Below are 16,293 nucleotides of genomic sequence, written 5' to 3' on the forward strand. Positions count from 1 at the left end.
GAGCTGCTCCCTGTTCCTGGGATCCCCTCTCTGAAAGCCACGGCACATTTTAAGGAGAGTGCCCCTTGCCCCAGTGTCTCACGGGAAACCTGACCCCGGGGTGCGCTTCCCTCCCAGGACACGGTGTCCGTCCACCGCCCCAGCTTCTACGCAGAGCGCTTCTTCAAGTTCATGAGCAACACCGTCTTTCGGAAGAACTCCTGTGAGCTGCCTGCACCCCTGGGGGAGGGACTCTGAGGAGAGCGGGGCTGGGAAGGGGGACAGTGACCACAAAGCCCTTTGACCTGCCCCAGGCCAGGGACCTCCTTCAAAGCCCAGGGGCTAAGTCCCTGTTCACTGCTGTCCTGGAGGCCACTGGCCCAGAGGCTGAAACCCACCTTGGGCACATCGGGCACATCGGGCTGGGTGGGGAGTGAAGGCTCCCCGAGGCCCCGCCCCCGACAGTGGGGACTGGGGTAGAGCCCTGCTGTGGCTCAGCTGATTGCAGCAGCTGCTGTGCTCTTTGTGGCCCCCACCCCAGGGGACAGTCCTGGTGCTGGGTCCCCAGGAGTCTGAGAGAAGCAGAGTGGGTTCAGCAGGAGGTACCCAGCCTCCCTGGCACCTCCTGTGGAGGAGCGTCCCTGGCCTGGAGGGACAGGCAGGCAGAGGCAGGTCAGACTGGAGGCCAGGCAGGGATCCTGGGGCAGCTGGTGCCGAGGAATGGACACTGTCGTGCCGTGGGCAGTGGCTCCCAGCACAGGTGCCCTCCCTCCCTCCATCCCTCCCTCCCAGCCCTCAAGTCCTCACCTTCCAAGAAGGGCCGAGGTGCCTTGCTGGCCGTGAAGCCCCTGGGGCCCAGTGCCGCCTTCTCCGCCAGCCAGATCCCCAGTGAGCGGGAGGACGGGCAGTATGACCTGCGGGGCGCCCGCAGCTACCCCACGCTGGAGGATGAAGGTGACTGCCCGGCTGGGGCAGGGCTGGTTCCGTCTCCCAACCCCGGGGTCTATGGAGGGCAGACATATGGCAGACACGGGAGCCTGTCACCAGAGGAAGCACTCCATGGGGCAGGGCCTGCTGTTCCGTCCCTCCCTGCAGTCCCCACCTCAAGGATTCCAGGCAGGGAGGGGCAGGGCACAGAGCCCCGGGGGGGGGGGGGGGGGGGGGGAGGGGGGCGGCAGCCAGAGCCGTGGCACCACTGGGCCTTGGGCAGCTGCCCCCGGCTTCCTGCCTCTTGCAAGCTGCGGGGGCTGTTCCACCGTATCCGGCCAGAGGCCAGGTCGGGAGATGGAGGTGGGAGGTGGGGACGCGCGGCGGTGTGCCCAAGCAGGAGGTGCGCTCCACTGGCCACGAGGGTGGGGCAGCAGCTCCTCGAGGTGCCCACCGCCTTTTCCCACAGGCCGGCCTGACCTCCTGCCTTGCACGCCACCCTCTTTTGAGGAGGCCACCACAGCCTCCATCGCCACAACCCTGTCATCCACCTCCCTCTCCATCCCTGAGCGGTCCCCCTCAGAGTCATCGGAGCAGCCTCGGTACAGGTGGGCGTGGCATCCTGCCCTGGGGGCGGGGCTCCCTGTGGATGGGTGGGGCCATGGTGCAGGGGCGGGGCGGGGCGGTCCCCAACCCGAGCTCTGAAGGCCAAACTCAGCCCCCTCACCTGCTGCGGTCTCTCTGCAGGCGGCGCACGCAGTCCTCTGGACAGGATGGCCGGTGAGCCCCCAGCCCCGTACCCTGGTGCCCCAGCAACCCACTCCGATGCCAGCGACCTTTGCCCGCTCTGCTATTGGGGCGCAGAGAGGTTGTGCATGCTCATGCTCTGTGCCAGTGTGTGCTGCCCCTCCTGCAGCAGGGCAGGGACTGTTGGGCACCAGGATCACAGAGGAACCAGCCTCAGGCTGGGACTCCTCACGGGATGGCAGATGGGCACTGGCCTGGAAGGACGTGGTCGCTTCTGCCGTGGGAAGGGGGACGGCCTCAGCTCCTGTTGCCCACAGGCCCCAGCAGGAGCCGCACGTGGAGGAGGACCTGCAGCAGATCACGGTGCAGGTGGAGCCTGCGTGTGGCGTGGAGATGGCGCTCCCCAAGGAGGAGGACGCGGGGTGAGTGCAGCCGTGTGGGAGGAAGAGTGGCAGTGCCCAGGGGTGGCCACACGGTGACTCTTTTACTGGTTATGGATAGTGCCTTTATTTTAACTTCTTTGATTTGAGACACTGAGTCGCATGACTATACCCCTAGGGGACCCTGGGCAACGTCCCGGGCACATGCGGTATCCTGACCAGGGTGTCCTGGCTCAGCATCTGGCCCCCATGTCCACAGCGCCTAGGGGGCCCTGGATGAGTCTGAACATCCGAGGATCTGAAGATCTCTGTTTCCCTCTTTTCGTATTTGTTTCTAACTTTGTGAGGGTCGTGGTTTTTGTTGCTCTGGGCGGGGCTGGGACGGAGCTACCCCAGCACCCCCCCTGTGGGCCCGCCCTGCCGTTCTGTCTTAAGATGGGGCCTTGCTGGGTAGCTGCGCTGGCTTCTTCCTGCCCCGGCCTGAGTGGTGGGGCCCGCGGCGCGGCCCCTGCGCTGTCCGCACCTTCCTGGCTTTGCTCAGAGGCCTAGCAGCGCAGGCTGCCAGGCTGCGTCCCTGCTCCTGAGTGTGTTCACACCCGAGTCTCAGCCACTCCCATGCGGTAGTAGGGACCGCCTCAGCACACACCCAGGACAGTGTTAGCACCGCCACTCACAGCCGGAAACGATGCACCAGGCCCGGAGCCTCAGTGGGCACGACTTTGGAAGGCTTTGCCCTGGGCCTGGCATGGAGCACGCGAGCTCCGCGAAGAGGACACAGCAGTCCCCACCCCACGGGGGGGACACTGCTCAGAGAGGGCATGTGACCTCCCAGAGTGGCCGGCAGGTCACTGGCTCAGCAGCAGCACCACAGGCGTCTTGTCTGCCCGCAGGAGGTGGGCGTGCCTGGCAGTGTCGGCTTCAGGGTCCCTGCTCCCTCGCCGGGACGCGCAGCCGTTGACGCCCCTGCCGAGGCTCCTGAGATGGGGAGAGGCAGGGAGGACCTGGGTGAGGGCCCGGAGGGCTGGTGCTGCCCAGAACGGCCCAGGACCTTGCCTCTGCCCACGTCCTCAGGGTGGAGGCCTCCTTGGCCTGTGCATCTGCCACCACCGTGGAGGTGGAGACCGCCAGCCAGGCCTCGGAACCCGCCAGCCAGGCCTCGGACGAGGAGGACACGCCTGCTGCGGACATCTACTTCGTAAGTGCCCAGGCCATGGGCCCCGTGGAGGCCAGCTCCAGCCCCTGAGGTGTCCGTCACCACACGCTGCCCCGCGTGTGCACACACGTTCTCACCTCGGACGTGTGCACGCTGCCCTGTGCACTCTCGTCGCCGGCACACTTGGCGCACTCACGCACACAGGCGCTGTCCTGGCCACAGGCTGCTCGGTCGCGCCCACCTACCTTCCCAGCTCTCCCCTCCAGGGCTGCAGCCCTGCCCCAGGCCTCCAGGCTGGGCTCCAGGATCTGGGTGACCTCAGGTCCCCTCCTGGCCTCGTCACCACCACCTGATTGTGCCCTTTGACTCTCGGCCTTGCTGGGCCCACACTGAGACCCAGGCCGGGCGAGGCCCTGCGTCTGGACTGCTGGGACAGGCCCCGAGGCTTGTCCCCCTGGGTGGGGGCTAGGCCAGGTGCGCTCTGTCCTCCTGGAAAGCAGGAGGACCTCGTGCTGCCCGCGGGGCCAGGGACCGTGGTACCAGGCGCTGCCCCCACCCCACAGGTAGACCTAGTAGTGGGGCTGCGGTCCAGGCTGCTGGCCCCCCGGGGGGTCCTGGGTTCTCCACTCCACTCAGGGTCAGATTTTCTCAACTGCAACAGGAGAGGCCAGGGACGCCTGCCCTGCCTCTCCCGTCATTCTCTGGGGGACGGTCACCCAGGAGCTGGCCAGGCCGGCACTGCTTCCTCACTAACACGCCTCCTTGTCTCTGAGCCGAGCCTGCCAGGGCCCAAGACTCCCCCTCTGGCCCCGGAGAAGGATGGAGGGGCCTGGGCCGTCCCCCGCCTGCGCCGTCGCCCCACACACGGGCTGGTGTGTGTCCTGGTCTGCGTGGGGCCCATGGGGTGGTGTCTGCTGAAGGACTGTCTCCACGCTGGTGGGCCGCAGAGCGCTGCCGGCCCCTGCATGCCCCACTCCCGCTTGGCCGCTGGCTTGCCCGCCCTCCGCCCGCCTGGCTCCAGGACTCCCCGCCTCACCCTCTGCTCTCTTCCTCCTCCCTCTGGCCCATGGCCCGAGCAGTTCACCGATGGGAGGTACTGGATTTACTCTCCCCGCCATCGCCGACTGCGGGCCGTGATGCCGAGCCCCTCGGGGACTGTAAGTGACCGCAGCTGGCCCCTGGGGAGAGGGGCCTCGCCCACTTTGGGGCAGCAGGGAGCTGCAGGTCCCCGACAGAAACACGTCCTTTCTTTCCTCGGAGGATTTAGGAAAAGGGCAGGAGGTTGTGGCAGCCAGGCTTGCCCCCAGGGCGCCCTGCTGGGTGTGGGTCGTGGGAATGTCACCTAGTCCCAGATCAAGCGGGCACTGAAGAGAGTGCCTGTCTGCGGGTCTGTCCTGTGGGCCACAGGGGGTCCACTCCAACTCCGGCCTGCCTTGCCCCCCCCAGCCCTCTTGTCACGCGGTAGGTGGCCTCTTGTCACCACCCAGCCTCGCCGGTGAGGGCGGTTGGGGCCAGCAGGGCAGCTGCAGAACTGGCCCCTAACTGCAGCCCGTTGAAGTGTGCATCTCACAGGGGCAGAGGCCAGCTCCCCAGAGGGCCCACCACAGCTCAAGGCTCAGGTCCTAGACTCAGTGCTCACTGGTCACTAGGCACTCGCCCCCCACGTCTGGGATGCCACACAGATGTTAGGTAGCCAGGGTGTCACTGTCCCCGAGAGGCTGAGTCGCCCACTCAGAGCTGCACGGCACTTGCTCGGCCAGCTCAGGCGTAGACCTGAGAGCTCGTTCTGCAGCTGGAGCCCCTCGGGGCTGCCCAGCCCTGTCAGCAAACCCCCTGGGTGTGGCTGTGCACTGGGCCCGTCCTCTGCCCGGCAGTCTTGGTGTCCAGCTGAGCCAGCAGTGGTGAGCAGGGACGCCACACCCCTGAGTAAGCTGCCGCCCGAGGCTTCGGCTGGGGGCTGGATGCACCCAGCAGCCACGAGGGCCTCAGGGCCCTGGGTTTGGAGAGGTGGGAAAGGAAGGGGCTGGCAGGGGACATGGTGGAAGCAACAGGTGGCGGCTAGATGGTGGGGGGCACCCAGAGCTAGAGGAGCCGGAGGGACGGTCACCCGGGGTCCTGGCCACTTGGCCAGCTGGCAGCTGCAGGGCCCCTCTGTCCCACTTCTGGAGAATGGGAAGCTGGCTGCGCTGCCTTTCTAAGGTGGCCACCGAGTGTCTACTGCCAGGGACCCCTCCCAGGAGCAGCGTGGCCTGCAGGGCTTGGGGCTGCTGCCAGCCTCCCTCCCAGGGTTGGCCCTTCTGGGCCTTAGGTGGAGACCCTCCTCCGATCCCCGCTGCTGGACCCCAGCCGGTGCTGGTGGAGCTGGCGGCTCTGTCACCAGCCCAGTACCTGACACAGCTGTGGGGCCTGAGCTGGTTCCCAGGGCTGGAGGCGGCTCCAGAAGTCGGGGCCTTTGCAACTCCGTGGAGCCTGGAGGCCCCTACTGGGCCAGGCCACTGAGCAGGGGTCGCTGCCCACAGTTCCCAGCAGCCGGGGCAGTTCACATGGCAACGGGATCGGGCAGGAGTCGTAGTTGAGTGGGCAGAGGGGCCTTCTGGGTGGAGGGGGCCTCGCGGGGCCAGGTGGCGGGTGCAGGAGCCCTGGGGCAGAGCCAGAGCAGGTCAGGCCGGGTCAGCCAGCGCACTGGGCCACATGCTGGCGCCGGCCCTTGCCGTTCACAGACAAGGAAGCAGCAGGCCCTGGACAAGAGGGTGGGCAGGTCCCGGCAGTGATGGGCCTGGGGCAGCGTGTGGGCTGTGGCTGTGAGCTTAGGGGTCAGCCGGGGGACTGCCAGAGAGCACGGCCAGGTAGGCTCGTGTTTGGGGCTGGGAGCCGCCCAGAGGGTCCTGGAAGGCCAGGTGGCGAGGGAGGCCCTGGCGGGGAGGGAAGGAGAAGGCCCTAGAACATTGGAGCCAGGCCCCTGGAGCTGGAGCCGACTCTGCAGGGACAGGGATGGGCACCCTCCCTCCTCCAGACCCTTCCCCGACACAGCCAGGCCCGGGTGGCCCAGCAGAGGCCAGAGTGCAGCTCCGCCTGGCCCAGCCCTGGGCCTAGCTCACTGGGACCCATGCCCCTGAAGGGCATCCTTGTGCCCCAAGGAAAGTCCTGTGCCTGGGGCAGCCTGAGCTCGTGGGTGCCACCGATGTTCAGGTGCTGACCGTCCTCTGCATGGTCCAGAAACAGGTCGGCGCTCAGAGCGCCCAGGACCTTCCGTGAGGGTCCCCGGGACCCTGGTGCCTGTGGCAGGTGGGGGAGGCTGAGAGGAGCCCCTGCTAAGACAGAGGCCAGGCTGCACACGGCGCCCCCTCCTGTCCCCTGCTGTCTCGGCCACCTCAACTGAGCTCACCGCTTCCTGCTGTCTGCCCGTCTGCCACTCTCGCCCAGCTCCGCGGGTGGGGCAGAGCCCGGTGGAGAGGGCATCGGGCCTGGCGCCCCGCACCCTGCCCGGGCGCTGCCTCTTTTACTCTGTCTTTCTTCCTCTCCTGCCTGCCTCGCCCTGCCCTCCTGCGCCCCTGCACGCGCACCCGCCACCCGCAGCCCACCGACGAGAGGAGCTGGGTGTACTCCCCGCTTCACTATAGCGCGCAGGCCCAGCCCGCCCCCGATGGCGGCGGCGGCAGCGGCAACAACACAGTAAGTGGCCGGTGGCCGCCGGCCCAGGCCGAGCCCAGGCGGCCGAGAGGTCAGCTGGGGAAGCAGGCGGGCGGGAGGGTGCAGGCGGTCACTCTGCCTGGGTAAGTACCCGGCCTGGCAGCCCTGGCACCAGGCGTGGCCAGGTGGGGTAGGGCCCACTCAGGGGCCCGTGGGTGGCACGGGGCGGGCGGCCACAGCACCCCTCACCCGCCTCCGCTCTTGCAGTAATCTCTATGCAGCCCCCAACCTGGAGCCGAGCGCCCAGAGCGCCCACGCCGCGTGCTGCTCAGAGGCGTCGCCTCCCCCCCGAGGCCTGGGGCCCGGAGACCTGGCCCAACCTCATCCTCCTTCGTCCTCCGGGGACACTGATGGCCGAGCCCCTCCCCACCCCGACAGCTCTGGGCCACATGGCGACCTGGGGCGTGGCGCCTGGTAACCAGCTGCGCCCACAGGACGACGACCCCCAGAGCGTCACCGTGTATTTATTTTGGTCCTCACTCCGCACAGGACGGAAGCACCTGCGTGCTTTTTTAGAAAAAACAAACAAACAAACAAACAGGAAGAGATTCCAGCGTTGCTCTGCGGCCGCCTGCCGCTCCAGGGACCCGGCCCGGCTGCCCAGAGCCCACACTCCATCTCAGCCCAGCGGCCTGCGGAGGAGACCCGTGGCTGAGGGGGCAAAGGCCACCCCGTCCTCACCTGGAAGCCGGATCCCCCTCCCTCGGCCCAGGTGGGGGCCCTTGCGAGGCACGACATCCCTCGGCAGTGGCCTTCACACCTGTTTCCTGCCACTAGGAGGGACGGCCCGAGAATGGGCATCCAGCAAGAAGGTCGCAGCCCAGACCTGGCACTGGGAGCCCCCACAGCTGCTCCCTCCTGGCGGAGCCCAGGGCCAGGGGCGGGTAGAGGGGGACTGGCTGTCCCTGCCCAGCTCACTGGTGCCAGTGGAGAGGACCCCCTGGGGACACACCCCTTCAAAGCAGTGTCCAGCTTTGGGAGGAGAGGCGGCCAGACCTCCGGTCACTGGGCACCACAGCTGGCATCCCAGTGAGGGCCAGGCTGTGCTCAGGCCTGCGTGGCACATCAGGGCACATGTGCCCCAGGGGGGTGACCCTCTTCAGGGATGGCCATGCATGTTTCCACTTGTCATCTCCAGCAGGGACAACTGCTCCTAGGGGGACAGTGACCCCAGAGCCCCATGGGGCAGTCACCTGGGCCCCGCTGTGTCTAGAGGGGGCAGGTTGGAGCCACCACTGCCTCCCACAGGACCCCTGGAGGGGCTTGTTGGTGGCAGGGCCTCAGTGGGCACAGGGGGAGGGGACCTGCAGCAGAAGCCGCTCTGGCCTTTGCAGGGCAGAACGGCACAGGGACCAGTCCACCCAGGAACGTGAAAGCCTGTCCATCACCTCGCGCCTCCCTGGCCGCTGCTCAGGCCCTCCTGGTCTCCCCCTGCAGCAACGGCAGGGATCCGGTCATCTCACGACCCTCACCTGGTGGCTGATGCAGGGGCTCAGAGACCCCATCAGGAGGAGCCTATCTGGGGTCCCCAGTACCCGCCCGTCTCTGCCCAAGAAGGGTTTGTTTAGACAGAGCGTCCTTGGCCCTGTGTGCTGTCCCTGACAGTCCCTGCCCATCCTCGTGAAGGACACCCCGCAGACGCCTTGGGGATCGGGGCAGAGATCACAAGGGGCATTTAGGATCTGGATGACTCGCAGGCACAGCTGCGTGGTCACTGCACCTGGGTCCCCAGGGGGCTGGCACCAGGAACAGGAGCCTGTGGAGGTGGCCTGGAGCCGTGGGCACCACCCCTCGTGCAGCCAGTGCCATCCAGGGTGACTTGGCAAGACAGGGAGTGGCTGCTGCAGCCCCTTGGGCCTGGGTGATCAGAGGCCACGTGTGCTGGTGCGGCCACAGCAGGAGAGACTCAGAAGACCCCACGGACGTCATGGCAGTTCCATTTTTGTGTTAAGTGTCACAAAGAACCCCTTGGAGATCTATGTTGTGTAGTGTTTTTTTTTTTTCCTTTTGTGGACTGTCGAGCAGATGTTAAAGTGCCCCTCTGAGCTTGTCAAGAGCCATGTTTGCTTATGATTTGGGGAGCTGGGGGGAGCAAAGGCCTGTTTCTGATGGTGGGTACACTCCTGGCCTTCCTCAGACTCCCCGTGAGGAAGGCACCGGGCCCACCAGCCGCCTCCCCTCCCAGGAGATCTGTAAATACTGTCGTGATCTGCTGCCTGGCTTGGCCCTCTGATGGCTACTACTGCTCAGGCTGTGGCCGGTGTCCAGATGCAGCTGTGAATCATAAAGAACTCAGAGGCCGACAAGGTGGAGACTCCCACAAGTCCTCTTCCAGCCTCTGTCCCTTCTAAGCCATTCCAATGCGTCCCTGTGCACCCCCACACCTGGCTCAGTGCAATACTCCTGTCCCAATGGGGTCCCATGCCATGGTACTCTCGCCGCAGCCCCTCCTCGGTCCCCACCCCAGGACAACATCCCCCCTCTTTTTCTCTGGTGGTTGAAAACTGCGTCCCCTGACCCTGCCCCGTCTTGTTTTTATGGCCAAGCCAATTCCAAAACAACTGCAAACCTTGTGTGTCTTAACTGTCACCGGGGGTTCCTCGTCCTCAGCCCCTGTGGTCTGGTGTGTGACAATCCAGAGCATGGCTTCCCATGGCACTGACAAGGAGGCCGTGTCCCTCCAACCCAGAGTGCGGGGTGCCTCTGACAGTGCAGCTGCTGCTGGCCCCAGAGAGCACTTGTACGCAGCTCGGGCCCCACCCCCACCACTCCCCCCTTTTTATGTTGAGGATGTTCTAATAAATCGGGTATGAACATCGACCTGCCTCTGCTGCTGCTCTGTGGGTTCTGCGGTTTGGCTGGGGTTAGAGACCACTGAATGGCAGCCAAAGGACACGTCTGTGAGATTTTGACAACAGTAAGACCCACCTGTCATCCCACTGACCTCAGGCTGAGGCAGGAGGATCCCTTGGGCCCTGCCGTCTGGGGCCAGCCTGGCAACACAGTGAGACCCAAACAGGTGAACAGGTATGACCTCCTCTGCACTCCAGTTCTGCTCAGAGAACGTTTCCAAGGCTTCCTTTGTCATCCAGGAGTCCCAGCTCAAAGGAACAGACCCCCACCCCCAGAGTCTTCATTCCTTCTTCCAGAGTTGACCCAAGGAAGTGAAATATGGACCTCTGTGGGAGGAAGATGATTCTCTAAAATTGAGAAACTGCCCTGAAGGCAGGCCCTGGCTGTAAGCAAGCCCTGGGAATGCTGGTTGGTTGCAGAGGTGGACTTGGAAAGAGCAGGGCTCCTGTGAGATGGACACAGAGGTCTCTAGTTTTCTTCCTTGCCTCCGATAATAGCACGTACTGCTGAGGATGTCGCTTGGGTACAATGCCCCATATGTGCAAACCTGGGTCTGCAAACAAGAAGAAGATGGGCTCTCAGGGTCACATCTGCGTGTTTCTGAACCGGAGACCAGGGCTCCTCCCATTGGGCCCATCCTGTCATCCTCCCGTCCCATGGGCTTTGGCAGGACCACTATCAGGAGCAAGAGGAGCGGGTCCTGGGTTTCCTTTGGAGGAGCAGAGCACACACAGGAGTGTTGAGAGCACAACCAAGTCAAGATGGCGCCTGGCATTTTGCCAAAAGGAGTGGTTGAGGGGTAGCGCCAGCGAGCCATTAAGATGATGATGGTTGAGTTGAGCTGTGTACAATTATTGGGATGATGACTGATTGCTGTAACTGGATGATGCTAAATTGAAACAAGCTGTGTATTCAGTTGTGTATATAAACCTCTGCTGTCCGGCAATAAGGCGGCTCCTGCTACCTCGGGTGCCCGCTACTTTTGAATTCTCGCGGAGTTCCTGTTGAGTTCCCGTTGAGTTCTCGCGGGGTTCCCGTAGAGTTCCCGTTGAGTTCCCGTGGAGTTTGCGTGGGTTCTCAAATAAAGTTCGTTCCTGCTTGAATCTACAAGTGGCTCGTGACCTCCCGGTTACTAGTGCCCAGCCAGACTGCGGCATTTGGTGGCCCGTTCGAGGAATGCCTGAAGCTTGGGGATAAGTGAAACTGCTCACCCCTGAGGGCAGGGCGAGAGAATGGGTGACCATTTCAAAAAACAATGTGTTCTTGTTTTGATTTGTTTTGTTTTTGTTTCAAGCTGCCTGTCCCTAGGACTTTCTCAGGCAAACTGGGGAAAGTGTTTGGCTCAAGGTTTGAAGTTGTTCGCCCCTGAGGAAGAGATAGAGATAGACCACGGATATACATGTCAAGAAAATAGGAAAACTGATACAACAGATTTTTGTTCCGTTTTTGTTTTGCTTTGTTTCGGGTTTGTTTTGTTTTATCTTGTTGGTCTTTATAGCAAAAATATGGAATTAAAAATTAGTAAAAACCAAACCAAAAGGGTGTTAAGTAAATTGCTAGAGGAAGGAGGCATCTCAGTAAAATCAAGAACAGTTAGGGCATACGTTAAGACGATACAAAGGTGTAGCCCATGGTTCATTAAAGAGGGGTTGTTAAATATATCACAATGGAACCATCATGGTGAAGATTTAAAAAGGATAGAAAAGGAAAGCCCAGGAACTCTGCCAGTTGGCACATTACCATTGTGGACGTTGGTACAATCTTGTTTGCTTAGTCTAGGAGAAGACATCCTATATCAGGTAAAAGAGGAAGTCTCTTGAGTTAGTCAGACAGGGGAAGAAAGTTTAGAGGAGGAAGGGCCATCAGGAGAGAAGTTACAATGGGAGGTTGCTACTAACATCTTTCCATCACGAGGGCGTAAGTGTCCAACCAACAGCTACACCTAATGTATACGGAGACAATATATGCTGGGGGGCCCCCAACCCCCATAGTTGATAGATGGGATCCTGAGACAGGACCTCAAAGATTAGCATGCCCTGTAATTGAGACGGCAGGAGGGCAGTGAATTCACCGTGCTCTAGATTTCAAAACTATGAAGCAGTTAAAGGAGGCTGTAACAACCTATGGTCCTCAAGCACCCTTCACGGTAAGCATGGTCGAATCCATTACCAACTTGAACATGATGCCAGCAGATTGGACTAGTATGTGTAAAGCTGTGCTAAATGGAGGACAATACCTGTTATGGAAGGTTGCCAATGAGGAATTTTGCATGGAGATGGCTAGGTGAAATGCAGCAGCCAGTTATCCTCAGAGAAATCTAGATATGTTTTTAGGAGAGGGACCTTATGAGGATCAGCATCAACAAATTGCATATGATCCTGCCATATACTCACAAATTGCTGCAGATGCAGTTAGGGCATGGAAGACTTTACAGGGGCATGGAGATTTACAAGGTCAATTATCTAAGGTAATACAAGGAGCTAATGAACCTTACGCTAAATTTGTAGATAGGCTTATTCAAACAGCTACCAGAATCTTTGGGGATGTAGAACAAGCGATGCCATTAATAAAACAATTAGGCTACGAACAAGCAAATAGATGGTGCAGGGAAGCCATTAAAGCATGGAAACATGGAGATTTAAACACATATATTAAATTATGTAGAGACATTAATGAACAGGGGCAAGCCTTGGCAGCTGCAGTACAACAGGCTTTAGGTGCCAGGCCAAAAACATGCTACAATTGTGGACAAACAGGACATTTTAGAAGGAGTTGCCCCATAGGAGGAGGGTTTAACAAAACTGGATATGATCAGAGGGGTAGAATACCGGGTATTTGCCCACGATGCCATAGAGGGAGACATTAGGCTAATTAATGCTGTTCTCAAACCACCATAGAGGGTACTCTGTTATCAAAAAACGGACAAGGACCAGGTGTTTATCCACGATATCATGGAGAAAGGCATTGGGCTCCATTGCCAAAAAAACGGACAGGGGGGCCCAATGCTCCGGGGTCCACGACCACAAATATACAGGGCAGTGGAGGAACCCAGCAACACCATCAGGGTAGTGCCCAGGACACATTATCCATCAGATCTCTCATCAGACAAACCAGAGGGAGTGCAGGATTGACATCTGAGCCTCCGCCAGAGCAGTACCAACTCCAGAGATGGGAGTTCAAATCATTCCGACAGGAGTAAAAGGACCTCTTCCCAAAGGAACAGTAGGCTTATTGTTAGGACGCAGTTCTTCTACTCTAAAAGGACTTATGATAAGTCCTGGAGTAATTGATCCCGATTATGAAGGTGAAATAAAAATTATAGCCAGTTCTCCAAAGGGTATATCAGTAATTTCACCAGGAGATAGAATAGCACAGTTATTAAAAATACCCAGCCTACATGATAAATTTCCAGTCGTACTGTAGAAAGAGGTTCCAGGGGATTAGGCTCCACAGGTGTAGATTGGGCTATGCTGTCTTTAAATTTAGATTCTCGCCCCATGCTAAAACCAAATATTCAAGGACATGAATTTAATGGGCTGGATACAGGTGCAGACCTTAGCATCATATCTCGTCAAGAATGGCCAAAATGGGGCTGGAGATGTGGCTTAAGCGGTAGCGCGCTCGCCTGGCATGCGTGCGGCCCGGGTTCGATCCTCAGCACCACATACAAACAAAGATGTTGTGTCCGCCAAATACTAAAAAATAAAAATATTAAAAAAAAAAAGAATGGCCAAAACGTTGGCCATTACAACAGGCCACTCAAACGCTTCGAGGCCTAGGAGTGGTGACTAATCCCCATAGAAGTGCAGTGGTATTAGATCGGAAGGATCCTGAAGGATGTGAAGGAACTATACAGCCATATGTATTGGATCATCTTCCCATAAATTTATGGGGACGAGATGCCCTAGATCAATTAGGACTAACATTAACAAATAACATCGATCCAAATGTGCCCACTATTAGGGCTAGACAAGGTTTTAGGAAAGGAAAAGGATTAGGAGAAAAAGGACAAGGTATAGTGGCACCAATACAAATAGATCAAGGAACAGACAGACATGGATTGGGTTTTCAGGAGGGGGTCACTGAGACAATAAAAATTACTCGGAAATCAGAAAGACCAGTATGGGTTCCTCAGTGGCCCCTGACTAAAGAAAAGATACAAGCAGCCCATGACCTGGTCAAACAACAATTAGCGGAAGGACATATACAACCTTCTGTATCTCCCTAAAACACTCCCATTTTTGTCATAAAAAAGAAATCTGGTAAATGGAGATTATGGCAAGATTTAAGAGCCATTAATAATGAGATGGTTATTGTGGGACCTGCTCAATCGGGGATTCCTCAATTGTCTGCTTGACCAAAAACCTGGTATGTTTTAGTTATAGATATTAAAGATTGTTTTTTTTTTTTAATTCCAATTCATCCTGAGGATAGTCCATGTTTTGCATTTACTATCCCTGCACTGAATCATGAAGGTCCTGATCAGAGATATGAATGGATAGTACTCCCTCAAGGGATGGCTAACAGCCCAACTATGTGTCAAATTTATTAACAAAGCAATCCAGCCACTTAGAAATCAAAATCCTGAACTACAAATATTTCACTATATGGATGATGTATTATTAGCACACAAAGCTAAAAACACATTGCTAGAATGTTATGCCACACAAACTTATTAAAAAATTATAATTTCGAGATAGCAATAGATAAAGTACAATTAAATTTTCCAATTAATTATTTAGGACTTCTATTATCCTCAACCATGGTCCATCCACCAAAAATTCAAATACGAGTAGATCGACTCAAATCACTAAACGACTTTCAGAAGTTATTAGGAGACATAAATTGGATAAGGCCTTATCTAGGTATACCAACAGGAGAGTTGGGACCTTTATTTGATATCCTAAAAGGTCCATCAGATCCAAATTCACCCTGCATGTTAATGCATGAAGCAAGAAAGACATTAAAACTCATTGAAACATATATGGAAAATATGCATTTGGATAGAATTGATATAAGTTTGCCTCTATTATTTATTGTACTACCAACAAAAAATATTCCTACAGGAGTATTTTGGCAAGAAGGTCCATTATTATGGATACATTTATCTTATTCTCCTAACACTATTCTTACTAGGTATCCTGAGGCTGTGGGACAATTAATAGTCAAAGGAATAAAAGCAGCAAAGGGAGTGTTTGGAATTTCTCCCAATAAAATTATTACTCCATATACTATGGATCAAATTGATGAGTTAGCTAATGAGTTAAATACTTGGGCAATAATCATGTGCAAATCTAATGTTTCAGTTGATAACCACTTACCATCCAATCCTTTGTTGTCTTTTTGGTCATCGCATCCTGTAATTCTTTGAAAAATGACAAGAAAAACACCTATCATGAATGCTCCAAATATATTCACTGATGGGTCAAATAATGGTACAGAAGTAGTTACCCCTGATCAAACTTTTACATTTTTAGTACCCAAACAATCAGCTCAAAAGGTAGAGCTTAATGCAGTATTACAAGCTTTTGTGATGTTTAAAGATTCTGTATTTAATTTATTTTCCAATAGTCAGTATATAGTTAACGCTATAATATCCCTTGAAGATGCTAGTAGGATTTCCCCTTCCTCTACTGTTTTCTCTTTGTTTTCCACTATACAAAGTCTAATCTGGGACAGAAAAGATCCATTCTTTATAGGACATATCAGGGCACATATAGGATTGTCTGGAGCCCTTAGTTTGGGCAATGATTTAGCAGACAAAAGTACACATGACATACAAATTTTTTCTACGCTAGAAGAAGCTACAGATTTTCATAAATCCTTCCATGTCAATGCAAATAATTTTAAAAAAGCATTTTAAAATAACTAAGGAACAAGCTATACAAATAATAAAACAATGTCAAAATTCTGTGACCTTTTTGCCACAAGTTAATCTTGGAGTCAATCCTAGAGGACTGATACCTAACCATATTTGGCAGATGGACGTCACACACTTGCCAGAATTTGGAAAATTAAAATATTTGCATGTTACTGTTGATACTTCTTCCGGATTTTTGATGGGCTCCTTTCATGCTGGAGAAAAAACTAAAGATATTATAGCTCGTTGCTTACAAAATTTTGCCACTGTGGGCGTTCCAAAACAGTTAAAAACAGATAATGGCCCTGGCTATACTTCTACCTCTTTTAAGCAATTTTGCTCATCATTTGGCATTACTCATATAACAGGAATCCCATACAATCCACAGGGACAAGGCATAGTTGAAAGAGCTCATCAAATTATTAAAATGTACTTATTAAAGCAAAAAAAGGGAATGGGGAAGGGGTATACATCCCCCAAAGATAAACTTAAAATAACCCTTTTTACTCTAAACTTTTTAAATTTGGATTCATCAGGGCTTAGTGCTACGGAAAGGCATATGTGTCCAAAAAATGTACATAAGCCCAAGGTACTTTGGAAGGATATTCTAACAGGACAATGGAAAGGTCCTGACCCAGTGATTGTCTGGTGTCGGGGGTCTGTTTGTGTGTTTCCACAGGGAGAACAGCAGCCAATTTGGATTC

The 16,293-nt window shown here is 56.4% G+C and overlaps 1 protein-coding gene across 8 annotated transcripts in view; it reads left to right on the forward strand.

The window, feature by feature from the left end:
• Positions 1–9,696, forward strand: part of Pip5k1c (phosphatidylinositol-4-phosphate 5-kinase type 1 gamma) — a 35,693-nt gene extending 25,997 nt beyond the window's left edge. For 3 of the 8 annotated variants that reach the window (XR_006851625.2, XR_006851623.2, XR_009226768.1), the window contains 8 exons: positions 118–202; positions 772–933; positions 1,376–1,514; positions 1,654–1,686; positions 1,971–2,075; positions 3,105–3,228; positions 4,266–6,858; positions 7,084–9,696. Coding sequence is in view for 4 of the 8 variants with exons in the window: in XM_046444129.2 (XP_046300085.1) it covers positions 118–202; positions 772–933; positions 1,376–1,514; positions 1,654–1,686; positions 1,971–2,075; positions 3,105–3,228; positions 4,266–4,343; positions 6,763–6,858; positions 7,084–7,086 (825 nt within the window). In the remaining 4 variants the exon portion in view is untranslated. Of the gene's footprint in view, positions 1–117; positions 203–771; positions 934–1,375; positions 1,515–1,653; positions 1,687–1,970; positions 2,076–3,104; positions 4,059–4,265; positions 6,859–7,083 lie in introns of those variants that run through there. The other 5 variants (XM_046444129.2, XM_046444130.2, XR_006851626.2 and 2 more) reach the window with 5 other exon arrangements.
• The last annotated feature ends 6,597 nt before the right edge of the window (positions 9,697–16,293 follow it).

This window comes from Marmota monax, unplaced genomic scaffold (assembly GCF_021218885.2).
Source record: "Marmota monax isolate L192 unplaced genomic scaffold, Marmota_monax_Labrador192_F-V1.1 WCK01_AAM20220418_F8-fsc00102, whole genome shotgun sequence".
NCBI lineage: Eukaryota > Metazoa > Chordata > Mammalia > Rodentia > Sciuridae > Marmota > Marmota monax.